At 49.9% G+C, this 18,233-nt stretch overlaps 1 protein-coding gene across 4 annotated transcripts in view; it reads right to left on the bottom strand.

Annotated features, from left to right (window-relative positions):
• Positions 1-3,772: 3,772 nt before the first annotated feature.
• DHX38 (DEAH-box helicase 38) overlaps positions 3,773-18,233 on the bottom strand; it is an 18,684-nt gene continuing 4,223 nt past the window's right edge. For all 4 annotated transcript variants that reach the window (XM_037742345.1, XM_017539357.2, XM_017539356.2 and 1 more), the window contains exons 5-27: positions 17,854-18,001; positions 17,601-17,719; positions 17,367-17,443; positions 16,762-16,917; positions 16,020-16,181; positions 15,447-15,554; positions 15,029-15,141; positions 13,097-13,234; positions 12,509-12,695; positions 12,168-12,353; positions 11,682-11,822; positions 11,194-11,304; positions 11,002-11,118; positions 10,721-10,828; positions 10,293-10,405; positions 9,141-9,349; positions 8,890-9,044; positions 8,306-8,461; positions 8,075-8,209; positions 7,752-7,877; positions 7,174-7,269; positions 5,615-5,736; positions 3,773-4,271 (exon numbers count right to left, since the gene is read on the bottom strand). In XM_037742345.1, coding sequence (XP_037598273.1) covers positions 4,187-4,271; positions 5,615-5,736; positions 7,174-7,269; positions 7,752-7,877; positions 8,075-8,209; positions 8,306-8,461; positions 8,890-9,044; positions 9,141-9,349; positions 10,293-10,405; positions 10,721-10,828; positions 11,002-11,118; positions 11,194-11,304; positions 11,682-11,822; positions 12,168-12,353; positions 12,509-12,695; positions 13,097-13,234; positions 15,029-15,141; positions 15,447-15,554; positions 16,020-16,181; positions 16,762-16,917; positions 17,367-17,443; positions 17,601-17,719; positions 17,854-18,001 — 3,068 coding nt within the window. In that variant the 3' untranslated portion in view covers positions 3,773-4,186. The remainder of the gene's footprint in view (positions 4,272-5,614; positions 5,737-7,173; positions 7,270-7,751; positions 7,878-8,074; positions 8,210-8,305; positions 8,462-8,889; positions 9,045-9,140; positions 9,350-10,292; positions 10,406-10,720; positions 10,829-11,001; positions 11,119-11,193; positions 11,305-11,681; positions 11,823-12,167; positions 12,354-12,508; positions 12,696-13,096; positions 13,235-15,028; positions 15,142-15,446; positions 15,555-16,019; positions 16,182-16,761; positions 16,918-17,366; positions 17,444-17,600; positions 17,720-17,853; positions 18,002-18,233) is intronic.

Here is an 18,233-nt window from a genome sequence, read left to right on the forward strand (position 1 = left end):
TTTTTTTTTGCAGAAATAAGAAAACGCAACCTAACCACATGGCATCTTAAGGCATCCCAATAACCAAAACAATCTGAAAAAAGAAGAACAAAGCTGAAGAACTTACTGATTTCAAAACTTACTACAAACCTATAGTAATCAAAATAGTGTGGTGCTGCCATAGAAACCAAAAGACAGACATACAAACCAATGGAATAGAATAGAAAGAATTCCAGAAATAAACCCTCACATATATGGTCAAATAATTTTGACAAGGATGCCATCCTTGGGGAAAGGATAGTATTTGTTTTTCTTTTTGTTCTCCAACAAATGGTGTTGGGAAAACTTGGTATTTGCATGCAAAAGAATAAAGCTGTGCCCTTACCTAACACCATATATGAAATTTAACTCAAAATGGATCAAAGACCTAAATGTAACCACTAAAACTACAAAACTAATAGAAGACCTAGAACAAACCCTTCATGACATTATATTTGGCAGTGATTTCCTGGGTATAACACCAAAGGCACAGGCACCAAAAGAAATAACAGACAAATTAGACTTCATGAAAATTTTAAAATTTTGTGCATCAAAAGCAGTATCATAAAAAGGCAACCCACAGGAGAAAATATTTCCATCATATCTGTGATGTTAATATCCAGAATAGATACAGAACTCCTAAAACTCAAGAAAACAACTCGGTTCCAAAATTGGCAGAGCATATGCTGAAGAATGAAACTGGACCCCTATCTTTCACCATATACAAAAATTAACTCCAGGTGGATTAAAGATTTAAATGCAAGACCTCAACCTATAGAAATCATTCTTGACACCAGCTCTGGCAAAGAATTTTTGGTTAAGTCATCAAAAACAATTGCAACAAAAACAAAAATTGGTAAGAGGGACCTAATAAACTAAAGAGATTCTATACAGCAAAAGTAACTGTCAGCGGAGTAAACATACAACCTACAGAATGGGAGGAAATAGTCACAAACTATGCAGCCGGCAAAGGCCTAATGTCCAGAATCTATAAGGAACTTAAGCAAAAAACATACAAGCAGCCAACAAGCATATGAAAAAATGCTCATCATCGCTAACCATCAGAGAAATGCAAATCAAAACCACAATAAAATACTATCTCGCACCAGTCAGAATGGCTATTACTAAAAAGTCAAAAAATAACAGATGCTGGCAAGGCTGGCAAGAAAAGGCAACAATTACTATTTGTGAGAATGTAAGTTAGTTCAGCCACTGTGAAAAAATGAAGTTTTCTCAATTAACTTAAAACACAGCTACCATTCAACCCAGCAGTCCCATGACTCGGTGTATACCCAAAGAAAAATAAATCATTCTACCAAAAAGATGCATGCACTCGCATGTTCACTGCTACACTGTTCACAATAGCAAAGACATGGAATCAACCTAGGTGCCTAGCAATGGTGGACTGGATAAAGGAAATGTGGTACATGCACACCATGGGATACTACGCAGCCATAGAAAACAATGAAATCATGTCCCTCGCAACAACATGGATGCAGCTGAAGGCCATAATCCTAAGCCAATTCGTGCAGGAACAGAAAATCAAATACCACCCCTTCTCACAAGTGGGAGCTAAACACTGAGCACACAGGAGCATAAATATAGGAACAGTAAATACTGTGGACTATTGGACAAGGGGAGTAGAGAAAAGGAAATGGGCTGAAAAAATACCTGTTGGGTATTGTGCTCCCTAGCTGGGTGATGGGCTCCATACCCTAAACCTCCAGATCACACAGTATACCCATATAACCTGCAAATGTACCCTCTGTATCTAAAAGTTGAAACTTAAAATTAAAAAAAAGTTACCAATGCTTTATATATATATATATATATATATATATATATGAAGAGGACTTGAGACATTTCTCCAAAGAAGATAAACAAATGGCCAATAATAAGCACATGAAAAGATACTCAACACCACTAATAATTAGGGAAATGCAAATCAAAACTGCATTGAGATACCAGCCATTAGGATGACCGCACTAAATAAAAAGTACAGGAAATAACAAGTGTCAGCCAGACTCAGGAGTCCACTACGGGGCCATGGGGCTAGAGACCATGGTGGTGTTATAGGTATGCTTTTGTACCTCTAGAAAAACCATCAGTTGCCATCTGAAGAAAAGACAGAATCAGAATATTAAAGCTGGAAGGAACTTTAAGGAAGATCCAAATGGAAAGGGTCTGTCATTTAAAAAACACACTAGAAACACAGGAAGAGACAAAACCTTGAGCAGAAGCCACAGTACTGTGACAGATTCAGGGAGAGCTGCTGTGGGTGGGGCTCTCCATTCCTCTTGCAGCACCCACATGCACCAAGTATCCTTCACCATGTGTTCCTTGGTTTTAAATTAGAAGGTTGGGTTGGACCCATTGTTTTAACAGCCTCTCTGACCTTATATTTTATCTAAGGGACTTGGTGAGTTTGTGACCAAGGTCACAGCTTATTAATAATAACTGTAGGCCAGGCGCGGTGGCTCATGCCTGTAATCCCAGCACTTTTGGACGTCGAGGTGGGCAGATCACAAGGTCAGGAGATCGAGATCATCCTGGCCAACATGGTGAAACCCTGTCTCTACTAAAAATACAAAAAATTAGCTGGGCATGGTGGCACGTGCCTGTAGTCCCAGCTACTTGGGAGGCTGAGGCAAGAGAATCACTTGAACCTGGAAGGCGGAGGTTGCAGTGAGCCAGATCTCACCACTGCACTCCAGCCTGGGTGACAGAGCAAAATTCCATCTTAAGAAAAAAAAGTAGTAATAATAACTGTTAACCAGAACCTCAATCTGTTTCCTACTCTGTTGCCTGAGTGTAAATAGGTCACATATCAGCCATCTTCTCCTAGTTTTCCAACCTAGCACTAAGCTTAGAAGTCTTCCTAGGCAAAGTGCTGGCAGCCCTGTCTCCACTACGGAGCCCTGAAAAGCCCATTTCCGCCTGCATTAAATTAGAAGTTTGGGTTGGACCCAAGGGGGCTAGAAGTAAGGAGAATGCAGGCAGAGGTGGTAGCTGGTGCTGGCTGGCAAAGCGAGGCCTCCAAGCCTACCCACAAGATTGACTTACATTTTAACATTTATTGAGTTATAACATAGAAATGCAAATCCCAGGAACAGAGGGAGAAAGGGATCAGAACTAACAGCCCATCAGGCACACACTACAGGGCTGACACTGGCACTGGCCTAGCACCAAGGTGCTTCTGAGCCCCAATCCTGCCTGTGACTCAACCCCAACACAGAACCTGCCAACCAGCACACCTGGCAGAAGCCCGGCCCAGAGGAATCACAAGATACAGACAGACCATGGTTGGTGCAAAGGAGCAAACACCCAAAAAGCCACCTCAGCAGACTTAAGAGACTGCTTAAGAAGAGAAAACACTGTGGATGCTGGCATAAGAGTCACCTTTTACATGAAAATCAATAAGCAACATTTTACAGTTTTTCAGTCAATGGACAGCTCTTACCCTCTGCCATCCTGAGCAATCACATGGACCTCTTTCAAGCAGCCAAACCCTCCCAGGTAAGGCTGGGGCGGACTCCTGCTTACCCGCCTCCCACCACCTGGCCATTGAGGCAGCTCTGCCATTGCCCCGCAACCTCAGGAGCAGCTGGGCACCCTCAGAGCTCAGCCTGCCCTGTACGGAAATAAGGGCAGAGTTCCAGGATGATTCGTGCAAGGAAGTCAGGGCAAGCTTCTGCGGCCCCCTTCTTTATTATGTGATTTAAGGGGGCGAAAAAAGAAGTCAGAAATGCAATCCTGTTTTACAAATAATAAATTTATTTCCAAATCCTGAATTATAACCAAATTACAATTCCCTTTACGTATTTTTTGCTGCTTTACACAAGGATTAAAAAAGACATAGCCACAGCCAAGTCACACATATGCCAAGTGTCCTGGGCTGGTTTATTTGGATGCGATGGGTCCAGCCACCTCCCGCTGCCCAGGCAGCATCTCAGATGCTCTGCAGCCTGGCTCCCACCATGCCACGCTCCTGCACGGAAGAACCCCACATCCTCTGCCACAGAGCCTGGTCCAGCAGGAACTGCCTCAGGGCCATGAAGTGCACAGATAAAAGTCCTCAGATGAATGGCTTTGTCCGCAGCCTCAGGGCTTCTGCTAGAGGGCTCAGGGCCCAATACTTGCTGCCATCCTCTCCGGGGACAGCCTCAGCTCACAGACCAAAGCGGGCTGGTGTGCGGCGAGGGGTCATGGGCTCTCCTTGCTCTTTCCGGCCTGGAGTGTAGATCTTCGTAGACCTGGAGACACAACAGGAGGAATCAGGAAACACCGTGCCCTCTCCGCCGGGAGGGAGGGCAGGAGGATGCAGAGTCCCAGGCCTTACTGTCCTAACCTGTGGTGGGGAGCTCTGGGGCCAAGGGATCTCCTCCTCGGCACATTCCCACTCCCCTGCCATCCCCATGTTCGACTGATGATATAATCAAGGAAGCTCACTCATTCCAATATGCTTCAGATTGGATTTTAACAACTCCTTCCAGAGTCCGTATGTGAACTACAAAGGCAGCTTTAGCACCACTCCAGCTGTGTCACAAAGAATTTCACCTGCCTTTGTCCCAGTGCCTGGGAGGCAACTCTAAACCCTTGGAATTTCCCAAGTGACTGAAGTGTCTGCTATTCATGGGGGCCCCTCAGCCCTCGTTTGAGAGATCACACTAATGAGGTGACTCTTGGTGAGCTCCTGAGTTTATCCAACAAGATGACTCAAGGCAGGCTGGCCTCTCAGCCACGGGGTTAGCGTTGGGGCTCTGAGCCACGTGCTGTCAGCCTCGCCTCTGAAGAGGACGGGGGGGGGGTGAAGATTGGGCTCTACCACGTGACAATGATTCAGTCATTCATGCCTAAGTAACAGAACCCTGATGATAAGAACTCTGGACATGGAAGTTCAAGTGAGCTTCCTAGCTGGCAATACCCTGTCATACTGTCATGCATCAATGTGCCACGGGGGGACATGGTCCTGAGGACAAACAAGGCTTTGCCTTTGAGACCCTCGCAGACCTGGCTCTATGCATCTCTCCCTTTGGCTGGTTCTACTTTGTACCTTTTTGCTATAATAAAGCTATAATGGTAAGTACAGCACTCTCTGGAGTTCTGGAAGTCATTCAAGCAAATATTGAAGCTGCAGGAGTCCATAGGGATCGCCAAATTTGTAGCAGGTTGGCTGGAAGTAAGGATGATGTCCACACCTGCAGCTGGTATCTGAAGTGAGGGCGGTCTCACAGAGGACTGTGCCTGCAACCTTCAAGTGTGGCCTAACTCCAGGGACCAGCACAGACTCAGAAGCCCAAGGAGCTCTTCTCTCCACTGCACTGTGAGGAAAGATGTGAGACCCGCCCTGCTACTCCAGGCAACCTCAGGCCCTGAATCTGAGCCAATAAGCAGAGGTTACAGGTGTACATTCACCCCTTTAAAGCTGTCTGGAACTCCTCCCACGCGTCCATGTGACCACCCAACACACAAGCAACTTCTGTCACCAGTTCACCTTCACGCATGCACCTTCTCATAAATCCTGGCCCTGCATCAGGGCCTGGTCTCTGGCAGCCTCCTGGGATGGGTGCGCCCCAGTCTTACGGCAGGAGCTCACCTGACACTGCCCAGGGGGCTGCGCTTCTCCTGCTCCTGCCGCCGGGCTCGCAGCTGCTCCTCGGCCAGCGCCATCTCCTCCTCCATGGCAGTGGCTTCCTCTTTGGCCCGGCGACGGTTCTCCTAGAGAAGAAGGACAGGCTTGGCTCAGCCTACTGGGGACCACTGAGGAAGGCGGCCTTGTCAGCACTCATGTCCCTGCCACAAACCAGGTGCTACGTCCACCGGGCCAGCACTCCACATGGCTACCTGCCCTGATACCAAGGCCGCCTTCTCTTCTGCAGCTGAGGCCTGCTTTTTTCATTGACTTGAGACACTGGACAAGTGAGTCCTAACCCAGTCACGCCTCAGTCCAGGGAGTACTTACATTTCTTTCTTATTTAAAAAATCAAGTTCACAGCTATGCCAGGAAGTACAGAAAAACACAGATGATGTTACCTGCTGGCTGGAATGAACAGGCAGAAGGTGCAGGCAGGCCCAGAGTAGAGAGAATTATGCTATGAAAGGGGAAAGCAAAAGCCCAGCACCATTTTGCAACCTTAAATAATGGATCTAGGTGATGGCCATCAACAGACACTAAAACCTCGAAGAGATGGAGAAGCAGTGGAAACCTATCAGGGAAGGGGCAGAATGCCACCACTGGGGCCTCTCATCCATCCTCCCATCAGCAAAGGTGGGGCCACCAGACCTCACATGTCTCCTGACAGCATCTAAGAGGAGGTTCACAGCGCCATATGCAGGTATTTCTGCCACACACAGCTGAGCTGGGATCTAATCAAGCAGTCAGACTCATCACCAGCTTACAACAAGTACATGAAACACAGGCATAGGTTAAACACCAAGCAATGAGGCAAATACATCATACGGACTATTCAACAGGACAAATGACCTGGCTGCTCCTATAAATCAATGTCATGAAAAAAAGCATGAGGCGGAGCCTGTTCTAGAATGAAACAGTTAACAGACATAAGCAGTTGCAATACCTGGATCCTTATTCATCATAAAGCATTATCTTTGAGATAAATGGGGAAATCCGAATGTAGACTAGAGACTTAGGTGACATTAAGTATTCATTTTTTTAAGAGTGATAATGGCACAGAGGTTATATTTAGAAATTTTTAAAGTCCTTTTACTCAGAGACACATACTCAAGTATTTATGGATGAATAATATGATATATGAGATAAGCTTTAAAATATTCCAGAAAAAAAAAAATGGATGTGTGTGGAGGGGGGGTAGGAATAGTGAAACTGACCAAATGTTGACAATTACAGAGGCATGGCAATGAATTCGTGGTGGCCTGTTGTACTGTTTTTTTCCCACTGTTATGAATATTTGGACTTTTCAATAATGAGTTTTTTGGTTTTATTTCTAAAGGCTCAGCCTACCAAACAACTGGAATGGGTGGTGGGGAATCAGACAGACCAGCCTGCTGGATCACAGCCTTTATGTTTGGAGAGAGAAGTAAGTGGGCTGGATGATGATGAGCCTTCAATACAAGCTGAGGGAACATCAACCCCACAGGCAAACAGCACCTCTGGGTAGAGCACAGAAGCCTCACCTGCCGTGACTTGCCTGCCTGTTTCACGCTATAGAACATGGGGCCCAGCTCCGCCAGCCACTCCCCGTCCACGGCAGTCACACATTGCATATACTCCTGCGGGCAGAAGGGCAAGGAGGCGAGGGTCACAGGAGGGCCAATGTCCCTCCCAGAGTGGTTCCACAATTAGAAGCCACGTGGGAAGGGCCCAATCCCTGGCCCTGCAAGGCTGAAAAAGGAAAGTAAAAACCCCAGATACTCCCATCCAAATTCCTCCACGCTTAAGAAAATATCCCCTAGTATCTAACAGAAAAGGCCTAACCCCTCCAAAAATCCTTCGAATGACACCAACAGGGGTTGCTCATCCCAAGCAGCAAGTGGGGAATGATCCTGCACGCATGGCTGAGGTCACTGCAGTCTACGACTCAACCCTGTGCAGAACTTCCCCGAGTACCCAAATGAAAACCAGTTTCATATGGCAACACACGTGGCCTCAAGGCTCCCAGGCTAAAAGCTCATGCCAGAAGGCAGTGAGGGGTTTCAAGGCCTGGCCCAGACAGGCGGCCCTGCGTTATGCAAGCACCTTGGAAAAGACTCACCTTGGTGGTCATGACCAACTCATGATACACTATGTAATCTGGGGTGTAGCCCATTCCAAAAAGGGAGCTGGTGGGGTGCAAGTGGCAGGGCATCCCTGTGCGGATGTTCACGTACTCCCCAATTCCCTAGGAAGGAGACAGAACAGGCAGTCATGTCAGGAAAACACCACCCCTTTGGGCAGCCACCCCATTCCTTAATGCTGTACTGACACACCCTTTGGCGGAAGCCCAGATCTGCAGAACCACACCAGGAGAAAGGAAGAACTCTGCCCTCATACAGATAGGTATCAGGCCAGTAAGGGCCCAGGGGCTCCCGGGCTCACCTTGAGCTTGGCTGCTTGGTGGAAGTAGGCAGCACAGATGCACTTCCTGACGATGTCCCAGTCAGTGCCACATGAGGCCAGGCTCATCCGCTGCTGCACCATGATGTCCTTGAGTTGAGCTCGCACCTCCCGGACCTGGGGCAGGACATGGAGGCACCAGGAGGGATCCCTGCTTCCCTCCCCACCCTCCCCTCATCCCAATATCTTGCTCATCATGGCCACCACCCCTACCTTCCGCATGGCCTTAGCATGGATGAAATGATCGTTACACCAAATGGTGGAGTAATTATTGTTCTTCCACTGCAGGTAGACATTCAGGTAGGTCAAGTGATCACTCTCAGGGACAGCAAACTTCTCCCGGATTTGATCGCTCTCCTCTTCTCTGCCCTAGGAAAGGAAAAAGAACACTCGCTCTAAGCACAGGGGAGTCCAGGCCCACTGAGCACATCCCAGAGGTTCTAACACTACCACCTACCCACACAGAGAACTTCAAACATGTCAACAGGTTACCCTGACAATTTAAGAAAAATAAAAATAATTTTTAAAAAGTCTATTCTAAAACATGAGGGCTCAAGAGCAATCATACTAGAAGATAAAAAATGCTCTTGCAAATTCCAAAGCATTCCCTGAGAACCACTGGCCCAACCCTTCCTTTCCCCTACCCCAAACCTGCTTAACCAAGAACAGCAAAATCATTCTTCAGAAACTTTGATTCTGCCTTCTGTTCCATTTCAGTGATACAGAGAGAAGCCATTCCCCTCTCCAACACTTCCTCGAGCCCTCTGGTGGGAGAGGAGAGCTGGCCGCTGCCCCACCTTGGGCCTGTAGAAGATGGCCGGGACCGAGAGCATGGAGACGATGAGTAGGATCTCAGAGCTACAGCCCATGTCACAGGACACGATGAGCATCTTGGACAGGGCAGGGTCCAGCGGGAACTCCACCATCAGCCGCCCGGTAGAGGTCAGACCACCTAGGAGAGATAAGCAAGCCCAGATATTTGACGGGACAGTGGAGGAAGGGGGCAAGTCAAGCACCAGCACCCGTAAGACTCCCAGGGCCACCTCACCTGTGTTGTCCAGGGCCCCAAGGATCCAGAGCTGATACATGGAGTTGAGCATGTTGTCCTCCGGGGGCGGGTCCATGAAGTGGAACTGCAGCAGGTCCTGCACCCCGAGGGACTTGAGCAGCAGCACCACATTGGCCAGGTTGGTCCTCTGGATCTCGGGCACCGTGGTGGTCAGGAGCTCGTTCTTATAGGCGCTCTGGGTGTAGAGCCTGGCAGGGAGAAGACACCATCTTCTCACAATAAAGAAACCCCACAGCAGCCAGTACAGATGAAATCCCACAGGCAGGGAGGAAATTTCTCATTTCTTCTCCCAACCCCCTACTTCAGTGAGTCACTGACTTCCACCTATTCAAAAGTCCAATGTGCCAGTTCAGCTCTTCTTCTGGAGCCTCTTACCTGTCTGTTTCATTTCTGGAACCAATGGGCCTGGGATTAGAATCATGGCTGGGTTTTATTTTCTTGATATATTTGTACATTCACTAACTCTCTAGAGTAAATACATTATTTTTAAAAATAGTAACAAAAAAAGGGGGAGAAAGACAGGCACAGTGGCTCACGCCTATAATGCCAACACTTTGGGAGGCCAAGACAGGAGGATTACTTGAGGCCAGAAGTTCACACTACCAGCCTGGGCAACATAGCAAGACCCCATCTCTACAAAATTTGAAAAAATTAGCCAGGTGTGGTGGGGTCTGCCTGCAATCTCAGCCACTTGGGAGGCTGAGGTGGGAGGCTCACTTGAGTGCAGGAGGTCAAGGCTGCAGTGAGCTGTGATTGCATCATTGCACTCCAGCCCGGGTGACAGAGCAAAACTGTTTCTAATTGAAAAAAAAAAAAGAAAACAAGGAAAGAGAACAACAGAAGTGAAAAAGAACCAGTGGCATCCTTTGTCCAGACCTACCCTCTGAAGGGAGATAGGCTGTATTACCTGCATGTGGACCTACGTCCATGTAGGTCAGCCTCAGACCTCAGAGCTCCCGGGAAAACCACTCCTTCCTTCCACTCAGTAGCACAGGATGAAAGGACTAATAAGTAGCAGCCCTACCAGCGGCCTCTAGCCTTGGGGACCAGCATCTTGCTCGCCCCAGCCTGGGTCCCACACTCAGCAACCCCAGCGCTACCCCGGAAAGCAGGCTAGCACAGGGCTCCTACCTGAAACACTGACCTGGGCCCGTCCTGCCGGCCCGCCCTGACCGCTGGTTGGCATTGGCCTGGCTAATGGGATAGATCTGCAGAGCGTCCATGCCGATCCTGGGGTTGAAGACCTAGGAGGGGACAGCGAAGTGCTGATGAAGGACAGAGGGAGGGGAAAACAGAGGCAGCCCTGAGACAAAGACAAGCCCTGGCTGCTGCACATGGCAGAGGAAGAGCCAGAAGCACCGGGAGCCGCCCTGTGGAGCCAAGAGCCTCGAGGAATGTTCTCATGAACACCTGAAGACATCTTCCCCACAAACGCCAGCTCTGTGAGCTCCACTATGCTCCCACATCCTGGGGCCCGCAGCAAGGCCCTGACTTCCCACCCCGTAGCTCAGTTAGCTTCCGGTGAAGACCCAGGCCCTGCCTCCCATGTCTTCTCTTACCTTTAATTTGCAATAACCAGAATCGATAACAAACATGATGCCATCAACTGTCAGGGACGTCTCGGCAATGTTGGTGGCAACAATGCACTTCCGAACGCCATCCGGAGCCTAGAGCCGGGCAAGACACACAGGGAGGGAAAGCTGAGTCCCTCGAGACAGGAAATGCTCCACGAGGGGAAAAAGCCCACCTGCCAGCTCACCCCCTGCCAGGACAGTCACATCCCCTCTCGCTTCCTTTAGAGAACTCCAGGAGCCATTCCTGGACATTCCTGCTGTCGCACCTTCTGAAAGATTTTGGCCTGGAGGTCAGAAGGCAGCTGGGAGTAGATAGGCAACACAGCCAGGGCAGGCGCATTCTCCAGTTCCTCCAGATGCTCCACAATCTGGTCTGAGGTCACCTGAGAGCCCAGGGAGCTGTGAGACACCGGAACCCTAACCTGTCACCCACTCACCACAGTGATCAAGGCACACACCTCAATGTCCTCTTGGCCAGGCATGAAGATAAGGATGTCCCCAGGGGCCCCTGACAGGTGCACCTGCAACGATTGCTTCACCGCAGCCTCCACGTAATCCTCCTGCGGGGTCTGCAACAGCAGCAGGGACATGGTCAGGCGGAGGTACTGGAAGCCTGTGGCCTAGGCCCTGCTCTGGGCTAGAGCCATAGACTTTGAGCGCCACCACACCTCTAGATAGGCCTGACTGCAAGGCCTCTAAAAGAAGCCACAGTGCCTCCCTAGGACCTATAGTTCAGCCCCAAAAAACCAATGAAAAAAAATTTTGCCCAGAGCACAGTCCTCTGTCCCCCTGAGCCCCACAGCTGCAGGCTGCTCCATTTGCACCATGGTACCCATGAAATCTTCTCCAACCCAGTCCCCTACCCACCCTCCACCCTCCAGCTGGCTTCTCATCAGAGAAAGGCATGGCATGGAAGGGTCAGTTCATAACATGGAGGCCTCAATACCTTGCTGAAGAGGATGTCAACAGGGAAGGTACGGCCAGGGATGTGGAAGATGGGGACATTCCCAAAAAAGGCAGCAAACTTCTCCGCATCCATCGTGGCTGATGTGACGATGAGCTTCAGGTCTGAGCGCCGAGCCACTACCTGAGAGAAGAGGCCGCTCAGAGGCCCCGTGGTAGGGACCCTTGGCTCCTGCCCTGCAATCCCATCAGCACAACTCCCAAGGAAACAGAAGCCAAAGCTGAGGGCCTATTCAATTCTTAACCAATCCCGAAGCAACGAAGCCACTGCGCAGAAAACCCCAAGTCACTCTCAGTGAAACAAGAACAGCCTAAACTACAACCTACATCTGAACTCTGCAACTGGAGGCCTCAGGGAAACTCTAGCCTGCCAGAGACCCCCTCAGCCCACCTGGAGCACCCCACTAGCTACTGGTGCTGCTCTGGTTAACACCCCATGTGCAGAGGCACCAAACCACACAACCCTCACCTCCCGGAGCAGCCCAAAGAGCACGTCGGTGTTGAGGGAGCGCTCGTGGGCCTCATCCATGATGATGGCGCTGTAGTGATCCAGGTCAGCTTCCCGGAGGGACTCTCGGAGCAGGATCCCATCAGTCATGTATTTGATCAAGGTGTTCTCTGAAGTGCAGTCTTCGAAGCGGATGGCGTAGCCCACCTGGAGGTCAGAGATGGCTCGGACGTCCTGGCCACCAGCTCACCACCAGCACACCCCATGTTGGGGTCCAGGCCTTAGCAGATCACACCCTTTAGCAAAAATGGGTGGAAGCTACTGGGGAATAACGACATGGCTCAGCCCCTACGCCCACTCACCTCCTCGCCAAGGTTTCCCCCCATCTCTTCACTGACTCTCTTGGCCACTGACATGGCAGCTACGCGCCGTGGCTGGGTGCACCCAATCATCCCATAGTCCGTGTAACCATCTTCATGCAGATACTGCGTCAGCTGAGTGGTCTTACCACTTCCCGTCTCCCCAACCACGATCACGATGCTGTTGTCTCTACGAGGACAAGCAGGCAAAGGGCTTATCAGCTCAAGTAGGAGGCCAACGCCCAGCCTCCAAGAAGCCTCCACTACCTCCTATCTCCATGTCTAGTTATCCAGGAGCATGCCAGCTTAGAAGGGAGAATTCACTGGGAAAACAGCCTCTTACTGAGATACCACCTGAAACACCTGGAATACGGTGGGGTTTAAACAGGTGAGCTAAAACAAAATGGTGCCCTCTGTTACTTTGTGCGGTGTACCCCAGGCATGAGGTCAGAGAAAAAAATTATTTCCCTTCTCCACTGGGTGCAATGCACAAAAGGGAAAAGAGCTCCTGGGTAAACATGGGTCTGAGACCTGGGTCTGCTCCTGACTCCCTGATTTGACACTGGATTCTTGGACCCTGGGTGAAGTTACCTAATAATAGTGAGCAGTTCCTGCTGCACTGCGAAGATGGGCAAGTACTGCCTTTGCTCCAGGATGGACTTCTTCTTTGCAAATTCACTGCTGGCTTCGCTCTTTTTCTTCATGTGATCTGCAAACTTCTGCTCTGTCCTAGGAACACACAGCAGCCTAAACACCCTGCATGGTGCCCTATGCTGCCCTTCCAGATTGGGTTACTGCCCTTCCTCCTACACTCAGGAATGAGGACTTCCACAAGAATCTGAGACACCAAAGCAGCCAGGGAATCTGAGATGGTTCTCATCGACCTAAGGACTGAAATTGCCACGTTAAGAATCCATCATCCACAAAACATTCAACACCCCAGGGTCCAACAGAGCTGAACATGGATTGGAGGAGTTACAGATAACCAGGCTGGCAAACGCTCTAACCTAAACAAAGTAAGCAGAAAAGGAGCAGAAATCAATTCCCAGGCCACTAACTTGTAGAAAATACCCTCAGGCAATTTCAGCACAACACCTAAAGTGCTAAAATAGCCACACAGGCCTTGCAAGGAAGTAAGGGTGCAGAGCATGTGACATGGGTCAAACTTCCTCCCTCTTCTTCGCAGGACAGCATAGTCTGTAGGGCTTTGTTTTCAAAGAATTGTGAGAACAGCCCCACTAAACAGTTACCTGAAACCTCTATTGAAAGCTCTCAATGTCTGATACACATACACACCCAAGACTCAGAGCACTGTCACTTTCCCAAGGCTGCAGGGCAAAAAGACACCACCAGCTCAGTGCTCCACACTGTCCACACTCCCCTCCCCAACCCCTTCCCCAGGAGACTTTTCCTGGCAGACTTGCCACCCTATGCTCTGTTATGCTTCCTATTTCTAATTTCACCCAGTTGCTCCTGGTCACCCAATAACTAATACCTAAGGAATTAAGTTAACTAGAGACAAGTAAGGACTGATCAATAGTACCAACTTGTCATTTGGACATTTCACATAGGAGTAGAGAGAATTATTAACTCGAATGACTGTTCAGTAGGATGTGAGGGCATTCGAAGGATGAGGATCTTGAGGGACAGGTGAGTCCAGCCACTGGCCCAACGTAGGAATCCTAGCTCAGCATCTGCTTAGATGCCTCTATGAGCAGAGAAGTCACTGCCTAATAAGATAACCCTTTCTATTTCAGAACCCCTTTTAAAAATAGTTCTTCTTGCCAGACGCAGTGGCTCATGCCTGTAATCCCAGCATTTTGGGAGGCCAAGGAGGGCGGATCACCTGAGGTCAGAAGTTTGAGACCAGCCTGGCCAACCTGGTGAAACCCCATCTGTAATAAAAATACAAAATTTAGCTGGGTGTGGTAGCGGGTGCCTGTAATCTCTCAGCTATATGGGAGACTGAGGCAGGAGAATCACTTGAACCTGGGAGGCAGAGGTTGCAGTGAGCCAAGATCACACCACTGCACTCCAGCCTGGGAGACAAAGCAGGACTCTGTCTCAAAAAATTAAAATTAAAAAAAAAATTTTTTAAAGTTCCTATAGTGAACTGAAAACTAAGAGAGTAAAACCCAGCCGCCCATGCTGAACACCTGGGAGACACTTCAGCAGAGTGGCTGAGGGCATGGGCTGTGACGTAAGACTGCCTGGGTCTGATCCTAAGTCTCTCATTGGCGAGCTGGGTGACCTCAGACAAGTACTTAACCTCCCTGGGCCTCTTTCCTCTCACAACACCAGCACCAGAGGAAACAGTGGGGACAGCAGGAATCACATCTGGAAAAAGTAGAAGACAGTGAAGAGACCAGGAGGAAGGGACTGAAAGAGAGCAGAAGATGCTGAGAGGCATCTTAAGCATCTCCCACTCAAAAGCCACAAAGTTGATGGGTTCTGCCGCGACTGCCCGGAAGGGCCCCCCATCTTTGGAGCAAGGCCGCTCCACTGCTGGCAGAGGCTGCCCACCTGTAGTCTACCTTCCCGTCCTCCGTCACAGGTTTATCTGGCTCTTCCTCCTTCTTGACGCCCATTATATCTCCCAGTTTGGTCCCAGCCAGTTCCCAGTGTTTGTGCTGGGCCTGAAAAGGAAAAAGGTCAGCCTGCTCCCTCCTGCCACGTGACTGTGGGCAACGGAAAATCAATCCCAGTGGACAGCAGGCTTCACCCCAAAGGTCATAAACTCCCCCAGGGCGCTGGTGGCTCCGAGCCATGCATTCCAAGCCCCCAGTCTCCAGCTCTCCCAACACCAGGCTTCGTGGCTATCAAGACTAAGGACTTGATGGAGGGGAGTCCTACCTCCTATCTGTAGCCTAATAAGACTTTTGAAAAGAAGAAAAAAGAAAAAAATATGCATAGACTGCAACCCTGGTGACAAGAAACCAACCTTCTTGCGCTCCTTCTGCTCCCTGTGCTTCCGCACTGTTTGGCTGCCTTTCCGAGCAATGATGGCCAGGTCAGAAGTGGCATCCTTCACTGGAATCACTGGCTCCGGCTGCAGCAGGTGGAGGAAGAGGGCCAATTTCATAAGAGTCCTACCTGTGAAAGTGAGTGCTACCCTCACGCGCTCTCATGGTACAGGCTATTGGCTATTTTCTTCTTTCTCTTTTGTCTTTCTGTCTCCACATCAGGGCTCTTTTTTTTTTTTTTGAGACATTGTCTCTGTCACCCAGGCTGGAGCACAGTGGTGGGATGCCTGCTCACCGCAGTTTCCACCTCCCAGGTTCAAGCAATCCTCCTGCCTCAGCCTCCCAAATAGCTGGGACCACAGGTGCCCACCACCACGCCCAGCTAATTTCTGTACTTTTGAGATGGAGTTTCACTGTATTGCCCAGGCTCGTCTTGAATCCTGTACTCCAATGATCCGCCCACCTCAGCCTCCCAAAGGCATGAACCACTGCAGCTGGCCCACTTCAGGTCTCTCTGAACTGTCTTGTTCCTGGCCACAGAGGAGGCTTACCTGCTTGGTGAAGACAATGCGCCCATCCAGAAAGGGAGGCACCAGATTGTGCACCATTAGGTGCACCTTGGCCGCATTGTCCTCTTCAAAGTCCTCGTCCACCTCCAGCCGATGGACCACCCCGCTGGTGAGCATGCGGTTCGTCTCCCAGCGCTCGTTATCCTGTGAGGACACATTGGAAGCCACAATCAAATTTCCACCCCAAAAGTCGTCCTGAAAGGTTACCAGGTATCAAGTCCCATATCAAGTTCACATATCAAGTCCCAACAGAAGGCCACTAGTAGCTGTAAAGATATCACTAGCCTCTACCCACAGCTCCACAGACAGAATCACCTGCAGGACTTTGTTCCAAGAAGCAGTACCTTTTAACTAAATCAGAACCTCTAGATGGACACACGAATGGTGAGCATCCCTAACCCACATCAGAAACACAAAGAACACAGCCCACAGAGGCAGCTCCCACCACACCTGTTCCCATCAACGGTACTTCGCCGCAGGGAAGTACCGCAGAAGAGAGAAGTACGAGCGGGGGCTATCCTTAAGCTCCTAAAAGGCTCATCACCCACTCCTCCTCCACTGCCAGAGGACATGGTCTTCTCAGCAATGGGGGACAAGCTGTGCTGACCTCACTTGGGTGTAACCTGCTGCTTCTGTGCTGGTCTCACTTGGGTATAACCTGCTGCTTCCCCACATGCTCCACCTCCAGCTCTGAATCCGCTCCAACTTCTGCAGGCAGCCTCACCTCGTTGATCTGTCTCCGCTGAGCCGAAATGCGCTTCTGCTTCTGTTTATGCAGGTGCTGCTCCCGTCTCCTCACGTAGTCCTCGGAGGAATAGGCCAACGGGTTGTGGAACTCATCATACCCCTCGTCCATCATGTACCAATCCCGATCGGCTTGCTGCAGGGCAGGAGGCGAAGCAAGGGAATAAGGAACAGATCAAGTTTATGCACGAGACATGGCCACCAGAGGAGGAGATGCTTGGTAAGAAGTCACTACTGCAATGGAGCTACCCTTGTGAAGGGTGTAAGAAAGGCCACCCTGCACCCACGTGCCATCTGGAGGAGAACCAGTGGGAGACTACACACAGGACTGGAGGGCAGCCCATCACAACAGCACTTCTTAGATTTACCACATGGTGGCACCAACACATAACAGAAGAGTAAAGTCAGCCTACTGCAGTGAGTGACAGGGTTCACTGTGCCACCTATGCCTCTGCAGAGACTCCAGGGCTTTGGGGCTGAACAGGGATCAGTTGCACCCTCATCAAAGCCCAGTCCCACTGGAGGGTCTCCCATCTGTGGACGGACACCAGCCTCAATCAGCCCCTCAGAGGTATAAATCTTTACCCTCTGGTCATCCTCCCACTGCTGCCGCTCCTCCTCCGTGTCAAACGAAATGCCTTCTTCGCCCTCCTCACGTCTTCCTGGAGGAGCACAGGGAGCAGGTCAGTCCACGCCCTGGCCTATCCCCAGTGGCCCTGGACAGATCTGCAGGGCTGCACGGCTCAAGAAGCGCAGCCCCTGCTCATACTTGCTAGGGTGAGCAAGACTGCTCTTCTGCCTCCTGCCCCCAGGCCTCACCTCGGCCCCTGGACAGACGCGGGGTGGACCCCAAGTGTCTTCTGTCATCAGCCCACTCGTTGTATTTGTAGGAAGGAGTTGGCAGAGGTGTGTCATCCGAGTACTTGCCCCTCACAGACCTGGGAACAGCAGCACCAGTATCAGAAAACCGTCACTGAGCTAAGCCATGTCCCTCTGGCTGCCACCTGCTCTCTCTGCCAAGGTGCCTTACTGCCCACCTATCGAAACTAGGCTGCTCTGCCCAGAACATCACCTGTCTCGATCCCGAGTGGACGGCCGATGGCTCCGCTCAGAATCCCGATAGGAAGGTGTTGGCGAGGGCGATTCCCACTGCGAGCGCCTTGAGGAGCCATAGCCACCGTCCTCTTCCTCCCAGGTAGACCTTGAAGGGGTGGCTGCATCTGGGGCCACAAAAGACATATCCACAGGCAACATCTCACTTAACCACAACATGGCTCTAGAACCAGTTGCCAAAAGTCAATTACCCAAATTTACTCCTTTTACTATTTCTAAACTTTGCACGGATCTATAATGGATAAGATTGGTTTTGACAGTTTTTAAAGATACCTCAATTTTTAATGGTCCAGGGTTGTTTTTTTTTTTTTTTTTTTTTTTTTTTTTTTTTTTTTTTTT

This window comes from Cebus imitator, unplaced genomic scaffold, assembly GCF_001604975.1.
Source record: "Cebus imitator isolate Cc_AM_T3 unplaced genomic scaffold, Cebus_imitator-1.0 Scaffold118, whole genome shotgun sequence".
Lineage (NCBI taxonomy): Eukaryota > Metazoa > Chordata > Mammalia > Primates > Cebidae > Cebus > Cebus imitator.